Below are 15,100 nucleotides of genomic sequence, written 5' to 3'. Positions count from 1 at the left end.
TTAAAATTTAAATATTTATGAGTAACGTCTCTATAATTTTCTATGATTACGTATGTTCGCACGTGCAAGCTCCAGTAAATAACTCATTATATTTTAATTATATATTTTCAGTAATGACTGATTTAGTTTATACCACAATTAATATCTACTAGCTTTGGCCCGTGGCTCTGCTTGTGTAGAAAGTTTTTCCGGGAATAGAAACCAGGCTCATTGTAAACTCCAGGTCTTCCATAAACACTAGCAACTTTGAATTACGAAGTTTTATGCACTGGTCTTTAGACATTAAATGCTAAATGCAATGACTAGTGATTATTTATATCCATTAATACATCCTCAAGTATGAGTAAGATTTTTTTAGCTAATGTAGATAACCAAAGATCATCTCCAAAATTGGACCTATCAAAAACACTCCAATAGACTTGCTTCACTTATCCTCGTTTTCACAAACATTACTACGAAGATGCTCAGTGCGCTCGAACGTATAATATTGGGAATTTCATTGTTTTCTTTGGATTTGTTCACCTTTTAATCTGACAGCCAATTAAGTAAAGTTTTATCTCAATATTAGCCAATCATAGCGCCCCTAAGTCTTCACACTGCGAAAGCTGTGATGCCGAAAGCATTGAGAAGCTGGCTCATTATAACAGTATTGCTCCGTACTTAGATAAGTAACTTTTGTAAATTAGGCATTAGATCTCAAAATCAAGAAAGTTTTATTCCTCTAAGGTGTCACGCCGACCCTGTTAAAAACAGTGTCTACGCAATACCTAAAGGAAAATTGTGTAATTACTCAACGTGGATAATAATTGCAGTCGATGCAAGAAGTAATACACGATTTATTATGGAATGAAACTAAAATTATCGCGCAGAGTACAACACCTATATAAATAAGACGTAGAACGATATAACATTTACAACGCGTGGAACAGGCCGACAAAACTGTGTCCACTGTCGAGGCATCATTTTCCTTCTATCAATAATTATCTATCTAGACGTTACACCGCTTACCAGTAGCTATAGTGAAGTCAATTTGCTGTGCTCAAAATTGCTAAAAAGACACTGTAGACTTCAAACATGGCCCAAACTCTTTTCGATAAGTCGCTGTCGAAACTTTCCATGGTGTTTCGATGGAGTGGCACCAACATTGCTATTGGCGAAGCTGCCCCAACTAACACTAAAAGGAACCGTTGCATTTATAGTTTTAACTTCATTTTGCAAAACACTAATGTTCTTGGAGGCATTTACTGGTTTATTTCTGGTTTAAAAACTGGTAAAAGTTACACTGAATTAACTTTTATTGCACCATGTATCATTATAAGTATTTTAAGTGTTATGAAGTCAATGTCCATTATCATTTATGAGAAGAAAGTGTACCAACTTATGGAGAATTTGAGAATGATGGAAGCACATGAAAGAAATCGAGAGAATACTGCAGAAAGAAGAAAGATAATAGAGAAAGGAGTAAATTTCTTGAATCTGGTAATCAATGTGTTATGTGGTCTCTATTTGATTATGTTTGTATGCTTTGCATTCAGTCCACTTGTTCTGATGATATTGAAGTACATGAAGATGAACGAGATAGAGTTCAAGTTGCCATTCTTTATTGCGTACCCGTTCGATCCTTACAACATCAAGGTTTGGCCAATGGTGTACCTACGGCAGCTGGGGACAGGTTAGTTAAAGTAAATTAAAATTTTACTTAAAATAATTGCGTAAACGCTTTTGTTTGAATAAATTGCAGTAACATTTGATATTTTCCCGTGACGTATCTTGAATGTGTTTGCCGGCAAACATTGACAGCTACATGACATTATGCGTGTCACGGAAAAATAACCTTATTATGTAGTATATAAGGTTATAATCCCGTGACACACGTAAATGTCATGTAGCTGTCTTGGCTTGCCGGCAAGCCAAGAGAGCCCAGGAATATTCCTGACTTACTACTATAATGTTTTTGTCATATTTGATGTTCAAATTGAATAATAAAATATATCGTACAAATTTGAGTCTTTTTCAGGAAAAATATCAATGATTTACACTGAGGCAAATAGAGGAGGAACCATGAATTATTGTTTCTAATTTTTACCTAAATTATTTTTTTAATCTCATTCTTGCATCACAAGTGAAAATTAACATAATATGGCATTGTAATATTAAGACTGTGATGTTTAGCAGCACAGCAGTTGCACTGAGCATTCGCCAAATTTCTATGCATCCTTACTCTATTTGTTATTACCATGGAAAATTTTCACTTTAATGACTTTAACCTTTACAGTGGCAATTACAAGATCAATAAGAACTTTACACTCTTTTATTACAGAAATTGTTACGGTATCCAACATGTGCGTAGCTGACTTTATTTTCTGTATCTTCTGCTCTTACATTACTATTCAGTTTAGATTACTCCAGTATGACATTGAACACGTCATAACGGGAACTCGAGAGTCGATCTACAACGATGAAATGCATGGCGGCAAAATACGAAATAAATTAGTAGAAATTATTAAATGGCACCAGGAATTGATTATGTAAGCAATGCTTTCCTACTTTATAAGGATTAATATCACCGAAACTATAATGCTAAAACCAGACTGTAGAGGTATTGTCTCAAACATGTATAAGTGGGTTCGACTGAGGTAGAATATCATTTATATTAAGTGTTTACCAACCAGAGCAAGTAATGGTGATAGCGGTCACAATGATGATGACGATAATAATAATGATGATGATGATGATGGTGTTGATGAAAATGATGATGATGGTAGTTATGATAGTTAATTTCTAAGTCGCACCAGCTGAATCTTGGTGCACACAAATGTGTCAGTGACTTATATTATGCTTCTAAAGAGGTGGGATTCCATCTCACATTATTGTTTTATTAAAAAGCTGCTAACCTGTATCGAGTCATTCTAATAGCTAATGTATGAAATTATCTAATTGCAGGTGCGTGAACCTATTGGAAAACATTTACTCTATATCGATGTTATTCAATTTTATATCCAGCTCAGTTATTATTTGTCTCACCGGATTTAATGTGACGGTAATTTATACCGTATTTATATAATTACTTTTTGTATGTAAACAATTGCTTTATTTAAGTAACGTGTCAACGCTATGGCTTTTTGTTTATGATGAAAATCTTCTAAAGTGACGATAAAGAAATTATTTTTCATGACGAGACGAGCACACCGCTCGAATGATGGTCAACGACACTACCAACCATTAATATAACAACATCCAGAAGTTACAATTCCAAAGCACTTCATGGTATTCCACTGAGCTCGTCACATTGATACGGTTAAGAGCCAGTTTCACAAGTTTCAATATTTTATTTGACAGTCATTTATAACCATTTATTAAGTGCGCAGGATCAGGGAAAGCACCAACAGCATTTTGTTCATGATAGCGCGCAGATGTGACTGTATGTATATAAATCACTGTTGCGATATCTCTCAGGGATTGGAGTGTCATTTCTCGCTTTTAAAGCTCTAATTATCACTAACGTACTATAAATATTCTTGTGTACCTATTAACAATTTTGAGTCATGCGTTACTCGCAAAATAAAATAAATAAGAAGCTTATATTAGAGTGTGACTTTTGTATTTGGTCGGCTTATACATTTATGTGGCGAATAGAACTTGCTTAGATTTTGAAAACCGATCGGGACATAACGCCCAGAAATAAATGGTTATGAAATCATTAGCATTGACTTCTAAAACTCTTACAGGAGAACCATGACATCGTTCTGGTGATTACGTTCATCACGTTCCTCTTCATGGGTTTGGTGGAAATATTCTTACTCTGTTTCTTCGGAGACATGTTGATAGATGCGGTAAGTTCTAGTTCAGCAGAACAAAGCGAAATCGTCGATCCAACCACCAGCAATAATAAGTATATAGCTACTACTATACGATACTAAACTGATTACGGAACCTGACGATGATTATTTTGCGATGAGAAAATCGTTGGGGGTTGAATTGAGACAGCTATTGCAAAACAGTTTAGATCAAGTTTTAGATTCAGATTTCTTATTGATTTCCTTTCAGAGCAGTGATGTGAGTGATGCTGTCTATAATTGCAAATGGTACTTAGCTCCTCCAAAAATGCGCAAGACGTTACTTTTAATACAAACTCGGTGAGTACAGAATTAATACTAATATCTCGCGACTAGTGAAGCTAGCATAAATGTAAAACCTGCCCTGGTGGTACCAAATTTGCATTTTTGTTTAATAATTAATCGTGTCAATACAACTGCTTGCTCTTTAATTTCCTGCTTAGGCTATAACTAACAGGTTTATTTTTCTACCTTAAATAACTTAATTTTGAAACTTTTCAGCGCTCATATTCCTTGTAAGCTGACAGCATATGGTTTCGCTGATGTCAGCCTTAAGGCATTCATGAAGGTGATATTTTTGATTAGACTTTGGTATAACGGCGCCTATAGACGTAAAATTTTCGTGTAAATTTTCTTGTCTGCTTGATTGCGACGGGTTTAATTATGATGCTATTCTACGAACGTCAAGTTGGTGCCTAGTTTTATGATGTCTGTTTTTGCTTTGGCATCTAGAGCATACAAATTTTAAAGTTACACCTGCCAGTCATACGATCACTTAGGTCATTTCAACTTTGTAACAAATTATGGTGATTTATAATATACAAAATATTTGTCTCTTTTACAGGTATTGAGCACCTCGTGGTCCTATTTCGCTCTGCTTAAAACGATTTACAGCACAGAATGATCAAGCCATTTTGAATGTCTATCGAAACATAATTATGATAGATTAATATATACATAATCTATGTTTGAAAATTTGTAAACTATTTTCAAAATATTTTGAGTTTATTATCTCTTAAAGCTTACTTAAATTAGTGTTATAAAACAAACGTTGACAAAAACCAATTATCGAGACCGCAGGAACCACGTACATCATGTTGTATATCGAGAAATGGGAAGAAATATGTTAAAGGCAACTCACTTATTAGTGGAGCGCTGCAAAAGAAGATAGATGTATAATATCTTATATGTTTTTTTGCAAATTAACACGATCTATTCCTTGCTTTCCTTCACAAAAATAAAATGTAGATACTTGAAAACAATTATTTATTCCTAACCACCAGTCTCACATTACCTAGTTTCAATAGAATGTTAATACTAGGTTTTCCTAGAAGCTTGTCATATCCATGCTGTGGCAATAAACACTGCCAGCCTATATATTATACTATTTTAATATCAAGGGAGTAAGGACTAAGCGGCAATAGCTTAGTTGGTTGTGGAACGGACTGCCGAGACGAATGTCCGCAGTTTTAAATCCCAAGGACACACACCTCTGATTTTTCTAAAAAATTATGTGTGTATTCTTTGTGAATTTATCGTTCGCTTTAACGGTGAAGGAAAACATCGTGAGGAAACCTGCTCACGATGAAGTTCTCTATAGGAATTTCGAAGGTGTGTGAAGTCTACCAATCCGCACTAGGCCAGCGTGGTGGACTAAGGCCTAATCCCTCTCAGTAGTAGAGGAGGCCCGTGCTCAGCAGTAGGCAAGTATATAATACAGGGCTGATATTATTATTATTATTATTATAGCGCCCCTAAGTATTCACACTGTGAAAGCCGTGATGCTGAAAGCATTGAGAAACTGGTTCATTATAACAGCATTGCTCCGTACTTAGCTAAGTAACTTTTGTAAATTAGGCATTAGTTCTCACAATCAAGAAATTTTATTGCTCTAAGGCATCGCGCAGACTCTATTAACAACAGCGTCTACGCAATGCCTAAAGGAAAATTGTGTAATTACTCAACATGGTTAATAATTGCAGTCGATGCAAAACGTAATACACGATTTATTATGGAATGAAACTATAATTATCGCGCAGAGTACACCTATATAAATAAGACGTAGAACGATATAACATTTACAACGCTTCGAACAGGGCGCCAAATATGTCAACTGTCGAGGCATCATTTTCCTTCAATCAATAATTATCTATCTCGACGTCACTTCGCTTACCATTAGGTTTGGGGAGTCACTGCTGAGCTCAACATTGCTAAAAAGGCACTGTGGACGCCAAACATGGCCGAAACTCTTTTAGACAAATCGTTGTCGAAAATTAACATTTTGTTTCGATGCAGTGGCACCAACATTGCCATTGGCAAAGCTGCCCCGACTCACACTAAAAGGAACCGTTGCATTTATAGTTTTAACTTCATTTGGCAAAACACTGATGTTCTTGGAGCCATTTACTGGTTTATTTCTGGCTTAAAAAGCGGTAAAAGTTTCACTGAATTAACTTTTATTGCACCATGTATTATTCTTAGTTTTCTAAGTGTTATGAAGTCAATATCCATTATCATTTATGAGAAGAAAGTGTACCAACTTATAAAGAATTTAAGGATGATGGAAGCACACGAAAGAAATCGAGAGAATACTACAGAAAGAGGAAAGATAACAGAGAAAGGAGTCAATTTCTTGAATCTGGTAATCAATGTGTTATATGTTTTCAATATGCTTGTGTTAGTATGCTTTGCATTAAATCCACTTATTCTGATGATATTGAATTACATGAAGACGAACGAGATAGATTTTATTTTGCCATTCCCTATTGCGTACCCGTTCGATCCTTACAACATCAAGGTTTGGCCAATGGTGTACCTACGGCAGATATGGACAGGTCAGTTGAAGTAAATGAACATTTTACTTATACATTTTAACAGCATTGACTTTGCGTAAACGCTTTTATTTGATTAAATTGCATTAAAATTTTATATTTTTTTACGTGGAAAATAACAATATTAACCAATTGGTACCACTTGTCAACGCAGTGCCATGTTCTTTGTCATATTTGATGTTTTTTTATCTTTATTTAATAAATAAGCTTAGAGGCTTTTAATCCGCAAGATTATGCCGTCTCATTGTATCTTAAAACTAATTTAACAGAAAAGGAACATTTTATGTCCTTTTTAGCTTGCTTACAAATTTATATATTTTAATAGCATCTTCACTGTATAGTGCAGCAAAAATTGTTTGGACCACACCCAATTCTAAAATATTAACTTTTAAATCGTCTATTAATGTGTCCCTTTCTGTTTTGTATCGTATACATTTCAATAACAAGTGGTAAATATCTTCTATAGATCCACATAGATCAAAATTGGGGTTACTAGTTTTCTTCATTAAGAAGCCAAACTTGTTTAATCAATGTCCAGATCATATACGTCTTGATATTCAAATTGAATTATATATATCATACGGAAAGTGTCAATTTTAGTAAATTTAACAGTCATTCTAGCAGTTACAACTTAAATGCTGTATATTTTTTATTACAGAAATTGTCGTGGTACTCAACACGATCGCACCTGACTTCGTTTTCTGTATCTTCTGCTCCCACATAACGATTCAGTTTAGATTACTCCAGTATGACATTGAACACGTCATAACGGGAACTCGAAAGTCGATCTACAACGATGAAATGCGTGGCGGCAGAATACGAAATAAATTAATTGAAATTATAAAATGGCATCAGGAATTGATTACGTAAGAAACGCTTTCCTATGTCATAGGGATTAGTATCATCGAAATTATAATGATAGGACCACCGTAATGGCTCGTGTGGGCCATTACGGTTTGATTAAGGTAGTATGTTAGTTATATCAAGTAATTAACAACGAGAGCAAGTGTGGTGGTGATTATGATGATGATTTTCTGGTGGTAGGATATATTTTATATCCGCCTGGATAGCGACCAACGTACACAAGGTGTTAAAACCCGCCATAGTGGCCCACTTAAGTGTGTTGCGTTCCGGAATCAGCCTGTGCATATTCAGTTCCAAGAGGCCGGCATAATTGTGTCGATATTCGAGGAGTAATCATCTCTCGTTAGTCGTGATTCTATTGAACCCCTCTCCACTTACTATCAGGTAAGTCTCAGTATCAGTCAGTGGAGTCACTTTGCGGTGCCCGCATGAGAATTATATGATAATGTAAGTCGCGCCAGCCGAATCTCGGTGCAGACAAATGTGTCAATGACTTAGGTACATTATGCTTCTAAAAAGCTGCTAACATGTTACTAGTCATTCAAATAACCAATGTATGAAATCATCTTATTGCAGGTGCGTGAACCTATTGGAAAACATTTACTCTGTGTCGACGTTGTACAATTTTATATCAAGCTCAGTTATCATTTGTCTCAGTGGATTTAATGTGACGGTAATTTTTATATTATAATTTATTTTTATAATTACTATACTTATTTAAATAATCGCATCTCTTAGATAATGTGGAACCGATTGGTTTCTTGTTGATGATAAAAATCTTCCAAAATGTCAGCACTAAAATTGCTTTTCGTGGCAAGACGAGCACACCGCTCGACAGATGGTAAGCGATACTTCTATCCAATAGTATAGCAACACCATCCAATATTAAGAATTCTAAAGGACTGTATGGCATGCCACTGGGCTCGTCACATTGATACGATTAAGTGCCAGTTTCACAAATATGTTATATGACAGTCATTTATTAAGGAGCTTATTAGAGTGTGACTTTTGTATTTGGTCGTCTTAAAAATGTATGTGGCGAATAGAACTTGCTTAGATGCCATACGTAACGCTCCAGAATAATTTTCAAGGGCTACAAAATCATTAATATTTAATTCTAAAACTCTTACAGGAAAACAAGGACATCGTTCTAGTAATTTCGTTCATCGCGTTCCTCTTCATGGGTTTGTTGCAAATATTCTTCTTCTGTTTCTTCGGAGACATGTTGATACATGCGGTAAGTCTTGGCTCAACAGAACAAAGCGAAATCCTCGATTCTACCACCAGCAGTAATAAGAATATAATGGTAATGAGAATTTTGTGATGAGAAAATCGCTGGGAGTTGAATTGGGGCAACTTTTGCAAAATAGTTTAGATCAAGCTTTAAATCTTTATTCAGGTTTCCTATTGATATCGTTTCAGAGCATTGAAGTGAGTGATGCTGTCTACAATAGCAAATGGTACTTAGCTCCTCCAAAAATGCGCAAGACTTTACTTCTAATTCAAACTCGGTGAGTACAGCATGACTAATATCTTGCGACTGGTGAACCTAGCATAAATGTAAAACCTGCTCTGGTGGATATCAAATTTGCTTTTTCGTTTGATTATTAGACTTGTCAATACAACTCCTTGTTCTATAATTCCATTAAACTTTAATTTACTGCTAAGGCTATTACTACCGTTTTGTTTTTCAACGTTAAATAAGTTAATCTTGAAATTTTTCAGTGCCCAACTTCCTTGTAAGTTGACAGCATACGGTTTCGCTGACGTCAGCCTCAAGGCATTTATGAAGGTGATATTTTTTATTAGAGTTTGGTATAATAGCATTCTAAAAAACTTCAACGTGTTTGCAAATTTTGTGTATTGTATGAAAGCAACAACAAGGGACAGCGTCTCCAGTAAAAGAGCGTGCAACATTTTTTCTAGTGAAAATTTTATTCTTCTTTGTCTTCGTTTGATGGCGACGGGCTTAATTATGATGCTATTCAGCGAATGTCAAGTTGGGGCCGAGTTTTATGATTGTCTGTCATTGCTTTGGCGGCTTGAGTATGCAAATTTGATAATTACATCTGTAATTCAATCGACCAATTAAGTCATTCGTTAATTTTGTAACAAATATAGTGATTTTTATTATACAAAATATTTCTCTCTTTTACAGGTTTTGAGCACTTCGTGGTCCTATTTCGCTCTGCTTAAAACAATTTACAGCACAAAATGATCAAGCAATTTTGAATATCTCTCTAAACATACTTATTGTAGATTAATATATACATAATAATTTTTTGCCAATTTGCAAACTATTTTCAAAATATTTTGAAGTTCTTATCTCTTAAAAGCTTACTTAAATAAATTTAATTTAAACAATAGTTAATATAAATTATGTTGTCTAACGAGAAATGGAGAGAAATATGTTGCTGACAACTCACTTATTAGTGAAGAAGAGCTGCAAAAGAAGATAGTCTCATAATTTCTTATGTTTTTTGCAAATTAACACAATTTATTTATTCCTTCTCTTCACAAAAATAAAAAGTAAATGTTTCAAAACAACTATTTATTTCTAACTACCAATTCCATAGAAACATAAACAAATGGGAAGAACAAATAATTTGTTTGATTGTTACAATTGTTGAGGATCTTATTTTATTTAATACCTGTTACTTGACTTGCGAATCTTCAAAAAATTATCACCGTCAAAATTTAATTCTATACCGTCAAGATTTAATCTATATTTCTCCGGTGTCATATTCAGAGAGGTCATGATCGTTCATGAAGTGACCGTGTGCTTAAGCCTACTTTATTATAGCAGATATATATTGCCATTTCATAAATTTAAAGTCTATTCTAAACATTATACACACTTGCACTCGCATCATTCAGAATGGCTCAATTTTATTAGAATTTCCAAACATTTAAAACACTTACGAACATCGTTTACATAAAATCACAATGACACAAAAACAGAAGTTTGCTAAAATTAATTTTGGCAATCAGGAATGGCTTAAGGAATAAAGCGTTTTAGTCGGTAGTGGAACGGACTGCCGAGACGAATGTCTGCAGGTTCAAAACCCAAGGGCACACAGTTCTGACTTTTATAAAAATTACGTGTGTATTCTTTGTGTATAAAAATTATAAAATATATCAAATTCAATAAAATTATTTAGTTGTGTTCATCGTCATCGTCATCAGCCGCAGGATGTTCTCTGCCTGGCCTCCCCCTAAGATTTCTATATCGATCTATTTGAAGCGATCCACATACAGTGACAGTCATGTTAGTGGCACTTTTTTGTCTTCCCTGGTAAAAGTAAAAATGACAACATTAGTTGTCGACGCACTTTAAACTAATTGCTTACTCATACTACTAGAAAAATCAATAAATATGATAGAGTCAAAAGCTATAAAGCAACATCCGTAAGTATGAATACACGCATCAGATCGTGCTTCAAACCTAATTTCGGAAATATTATTGAATAATCATCGTGAGCATAAACCTCAATACATGCCATATCCTTACAAATTATAAAACAAAATACCCTCTGTACTCTCTGTCTGAAAGCGGTAAACTCAAAAACTAGTGTAACTAAACTTTTTTATTGCAACTAAATTCACATTAGTTGTAGTAGTTGCTACTTATGTTAAAAAAAAAAAAAAAATGTAGGCAATTACTCATTCTGTTTGTTTTCACGATTCTTCCGATTCCAAGCCAATTGAAATATTTTTTTTTATCTCAGGCATGCGTCAAAAGGTTACTTAATGGATTCGTTGATGTTTGCCTTTATCCTCAATGCATTCGCTTAGACATTTTCTTTTTTTGTAAAGACCAAACGATTTTCTCTAAAACATAGTGAATTCGTAAATGAATTGTTCCACTTACCGACCTGTTCAAAAATAATACTACGAGGCTACAATGTTTGTTGCTTGTTCGCAGAATGCTTGTTTATCTGACAGCTAATTAAATTTTGAACCTAAGCCTACACACTGCGAAGGCTGTAATGCCGCAATCACTGTGGAATTGCCTCATTAGGACAGCATTACTCCGTACTTAGCTAAGTAACTTTTGTGAATGTGCCTTAGTTCTCATAGTCAAGGTATTTTTTTGCTTTAAGGCATCGCACAGACCCTGTTAACAGCAGCGTCTATGCAATGTCTAAAGGAAAATTGTGCTATTTCACAACATGGCTATTAATTATTATATACCAATTAAAACATATTACACGATTTATTATGCAGTGAGATTATAATTATCGCGCACAGTACAAAACCTATATAAATAATACGTAGAACGACATAACATTTACAACGTTTCAAACGGGCCGACAAAATTGTGTCAACTGTCGAGGCATCATTTTCCTTCAATCAATAATCTATCTCGAGTCACTTTGATGTGCTCAACATTGCTAAAATGGCATTGTAGACGCCAAACATGGCCGAAACTTTTTTAGACAAATCGTTGTCGAAAGTTCACATTATGTTTCGATGCAGTGGCACCAACATTTCCATTGGTGAAGCTGCCCCAACTAACACTAAAAGGAACCGTTGCGTTTATGGTTTTAACTTCATTTGGCAAAACACTGATCTTATTGGAGCCATTTCCTGGTTTTTAGAAGGCATAATAAGTGGTAAAAGTTTCACTGAATTAACTTATATCGCACCATGTATCATTCTAAGTATTCTAAGTGTTATAAAGTCGATATCCATCATCATCTATGAGAAGAAAGTGTACCAACTTATGCAAAACTTGAGAATAATGGAAGCACATGAAAGGAATCGAGAGAATACTACAGAAAAAGAAAAGATAATAAAGAAAGGAGTAAATTTCTTAAATCTAGTAATCAATGGGTTGTATGTTTTTAATATACTTTTGTTAGCGTGCTTTGCATTAAATCCACTTGCACTGATGATATTGAATTATATGAAGACGAACGAGATAGAGTTTCTGTTGCCATTCCTTATTACGTACCCGTTCGATCCTTACAACATCAAGGTTTGGCCAATAGTGTACGTACGGCAGATATGGACAGGTTAGTTGAAGTCAGGTTAGTTGAAGTAAATGGACATTTTACTTAAAATAAACATTGACTTATTGCATAAACGCTTTTCTTTGATTAAATTGCATTAAAATTTTATATATTTATTACATTCGAAACCAACAATATGAGGCAATTGCTTCCACTAGTCAACGAACTGACATGTCCCTGGCTTACTACCACAATGTTCTTTGTCATATTTGAATTGAATAATTATATTATATATCATACGAATTTAAGTCTTTTTCAGGAAAAAATACATTCATTTACACTTAGATAAATAGAGGAGGAATCATGAATTATTGTTTTTAATTTATACCTACATTATTTTTTTAATCTCATTTTTGCAATATAAGTGATAATTTACATAGGGCATTGGAATATTAAGACTGTGATGTTTAGCATTCGCAAAATTTCTATGCATTCTTAGCTACTCCATTTGATATAACCATGGAAAGTGTCCATTTTAATAACTACAAACTTCACAGTTGAAATTACAAGATCAATAAGAGCTCTACACTCTTTTATTGCAGGAACTGTGACGGTATCTAACATGTGCGAAGCTGACTTTGTTTTCTGCACCATCTGCTCCCACATCACTATTCAATTTAGATTACTCCAGTATGATATTTAACACGTCATAACGGGAACTCAAAAGTCGATTTACAACGATGAAATGCATGACGGCAGAATACGAAATAAATTAGTAGAAATTATTAAATGGTATCAGGAATTGATTACATAAGAAACGCTTTCCTACATCATACGGATTAATATCACAGAAACTATGATGCTAGAACCAGACTTTAGAGGTATTGTCTCAAACGTGTATAAGTCGGTTCGATTGAGGTAAAATATCATTTATATTAAGAGTTTACCAATTAGAGCAAGTAATGGTCATAGCGGTCACAATGATGATGACGATAATAATAATGATGATGATAATGATAATGGTGTTGATAATAATGATGATGATGGTACTTATGATTGGTAACAACTAAGTCGCGCTAGCTGAATCTTGGTGCAGACAAATGTGTCAGTGACTTATGTCATGCTTCTAAAGAGTCGGCATTCCATCTCTAGCATTATTTTTCTATTAAAAAGCTGCTAACATGTAACGAGTCATTCTAATAGCTAATGTATGAAATTATCTAATTGCAGGTGCGTGAACCTATTGGAAAACATTTACTCTGTATCGATGTTGTACAATTTTATATCCAGCTCAGTTATTATTAATTAGTTCATTCTTTAGCTTCGACAATAAATAATCATCATCATTATTATCAGCATCATCAGCCACACAAAGTCCACTTCTGAACAACGGCCTCCCCAAAAGATAACTAACGGCATGGCAGCCTTCGCAATGCGTAGACATAGGGCCGTTGTGATTGGCTAATATTGAGATACAATTTTAATCTTGTTGGTTGTCAGATAAACAAAGCTGAACAAATAGCAAGCTGTCAGATAAACAAAGCTACGAAACAGACATGTTATCACAGCAATGCTCCGTCCTTACATAAATAACGTTTATGAATTCGGGCGTAAGTATGTAACAAAAAAAAGAGATCTTTTAATACTCAAAATATTTCTCTCTTTTACAGGTGTTGAGCACTTCGTGGTCCTATTTCGCTCTGCTTAAAACGATTTACAGCACAGAATGATCAAGAATATTGATAACTTAAACTTTTGTAGATTTATACAGTAGACCCGCAGTAATCTGAAAAATGTTTTGCAAGACGATGTCGGATTGTCGAATTTGTAGGACTACGAAGCGCTGGCCTTTGTAGTGCGGAACTTTTTTGAAGAGGAGTACTATGTAATCAAACTAATTACGTAATTTTGTATTAAGGAAGATGTCTGTCATAGGCTTGTCGAATTATAGAGGCCTTGGATTAGATAGGGGTGGCTTACCGTGGGTCTACCGTATTTGTAATCTATTTCGACCCATTCGGGAACTATTTTCAAAATATTTTGAATTTCTTATCTCTTAAAAGCTTTCTTAAATTAATTTAATAAAAAGGAAACTTGACAAAAACCAATTATCGAAACCGCAGGGATCGCGTAGATCATGTTGTATAAAGAGAAATGGCGAGAAATAGGTTAACGACAACTCACTTATTAGTGGAGAACTGCAAAAGAAGATAGTTGTATAATTTCTTAACATTCACATCTTATAATTAACACGATCTATTTATTGCTTTCCTTCACAAAAATAAAAAGTAGATACTTCAAAAATTTACTAAGTATTTATTTCTAACCAACAATCCTATATTATATAGCTTAAGTAGAATGTTATTTCTAGGCTTTTCTAGAAGTTTCTCAGATCCTAACTCCCTTAAAAAAAATTGGCAATAAACACTGCCAGTTAACATATTACATTCTTTAATACTAAAGGAGTAAGGAATACAACCACACTTTAAAACAGATGTTGAAATCCCATATAAAAGCGGTAGATAGACAAGGACTTTTTGTCGATAGCAAAGAAATTTAATCGCACTAAAGTAAATTCATTTTAATTACACAAGATTGCTGCTAATTGCCGCTG

General features: G+C 34.3%; 3 protein-coding genes across 4 annotated transcripts; all 3 read left to right on the top strand.

Moving 5' to 3' along the window:
- Positions 1 to 934: 934 nt before the first annotated feature.
- Positions 935 to 5,205, top strand: LOC115455945 (odorant receptor 67c). Its single transcript, XM_030184773.1, has 7 exons — positions 935 to 1,672; positions 2,321 to 2,528; positions 2,944 to 3,040; positions 3,729 to 3,833; positions 4,048 to 4,136; positions 4,338 to 4,404; positions 4,681 to 5,205. Exons 1-7 carry the CDS (start codon positions 1,075 to 1,077, stop codon positions 4,738 to 4,740), a joined length of 1,224 nt encoding a protein of 407 aa, XP_030040633.1. The 5' UTR covers positions 935 to 1,074; the 3' UTR covers positions 4,741 to 5,205.
- Positions 5,206 to 5,956: 751 nt separating this feature from the next.
- LOC115455946 (odorant receptor 4) lies at positions 5,957 to 14,226 on the top strand. Of its 2 annotated transcripts, XM_030184774.2 has the most exons (7): positions 5,957 to 6,670; positions 7,326 to 7,533; positions 8,108 to 8,204; positions 8,664 to 8,768; positions 8,954 to 9,042; positions 9,257 to 9,323; positions 9,690 to 9,791. In XM_030184774.2, the coding sequence occupies exons 1-7, from the start codon at positions 6,073 to 6,075 to the stop codon at positions 9,747 to 9,749; spliced, it is 1,224 nt and encodes a 407-aa protein (XP_030040634.1). In that variant the 5' UTR covers positions 5,957 to 6,072; the 3' UTR covers positions 9,750 to 9,791. The 2 variants fall into 2 exon arrangements, with proteins under 2 accessions (XP_030040634.1, XP_030040635.1); XM_030184775.2 differs by lacking the exons at positions 9,257 to 9,323; positions 9,690 to 9,791 and adding an exon at positions 14,157 to 14,226.
- LOC115455950 lies at positions 11,934 to 12,566 on the top strand. Its single transcript, XM_030184781.2, has one exon. It carries the CDS (start codon positions 11,952 to 11,954, stop codon positions 12,552 to 12,554), a length of 603 nt encoding a protein of 200 aa, XP_030040641.1. The 5' UTR covers positions 11,934 to 11,951; the 3' UTR covers positions 12,555 to 12,566.
- Positions 14,227 to 15,100: the final 874 nt, after the last annotated feature.

Source organism: Manduca sexta, chromosome 5 (assembly GCF_014839805.1).
Source record: "Manduca sexta isolate Smith_Timp_Sample1 chromosome 5, JHU_Msex_v1.0, whole genome shotgun sequence".
Lineage (NCBI taxonomy): Eukaryota > Metazoa > Arthropoda > Insecta > Lepidoptera > Sphingidae > Manduca > Manduca sexta.
Note: the sequence above shows the minus strand (reverse complement) of the source record. Positions and strands in the feature narration are given on the sequence as shown.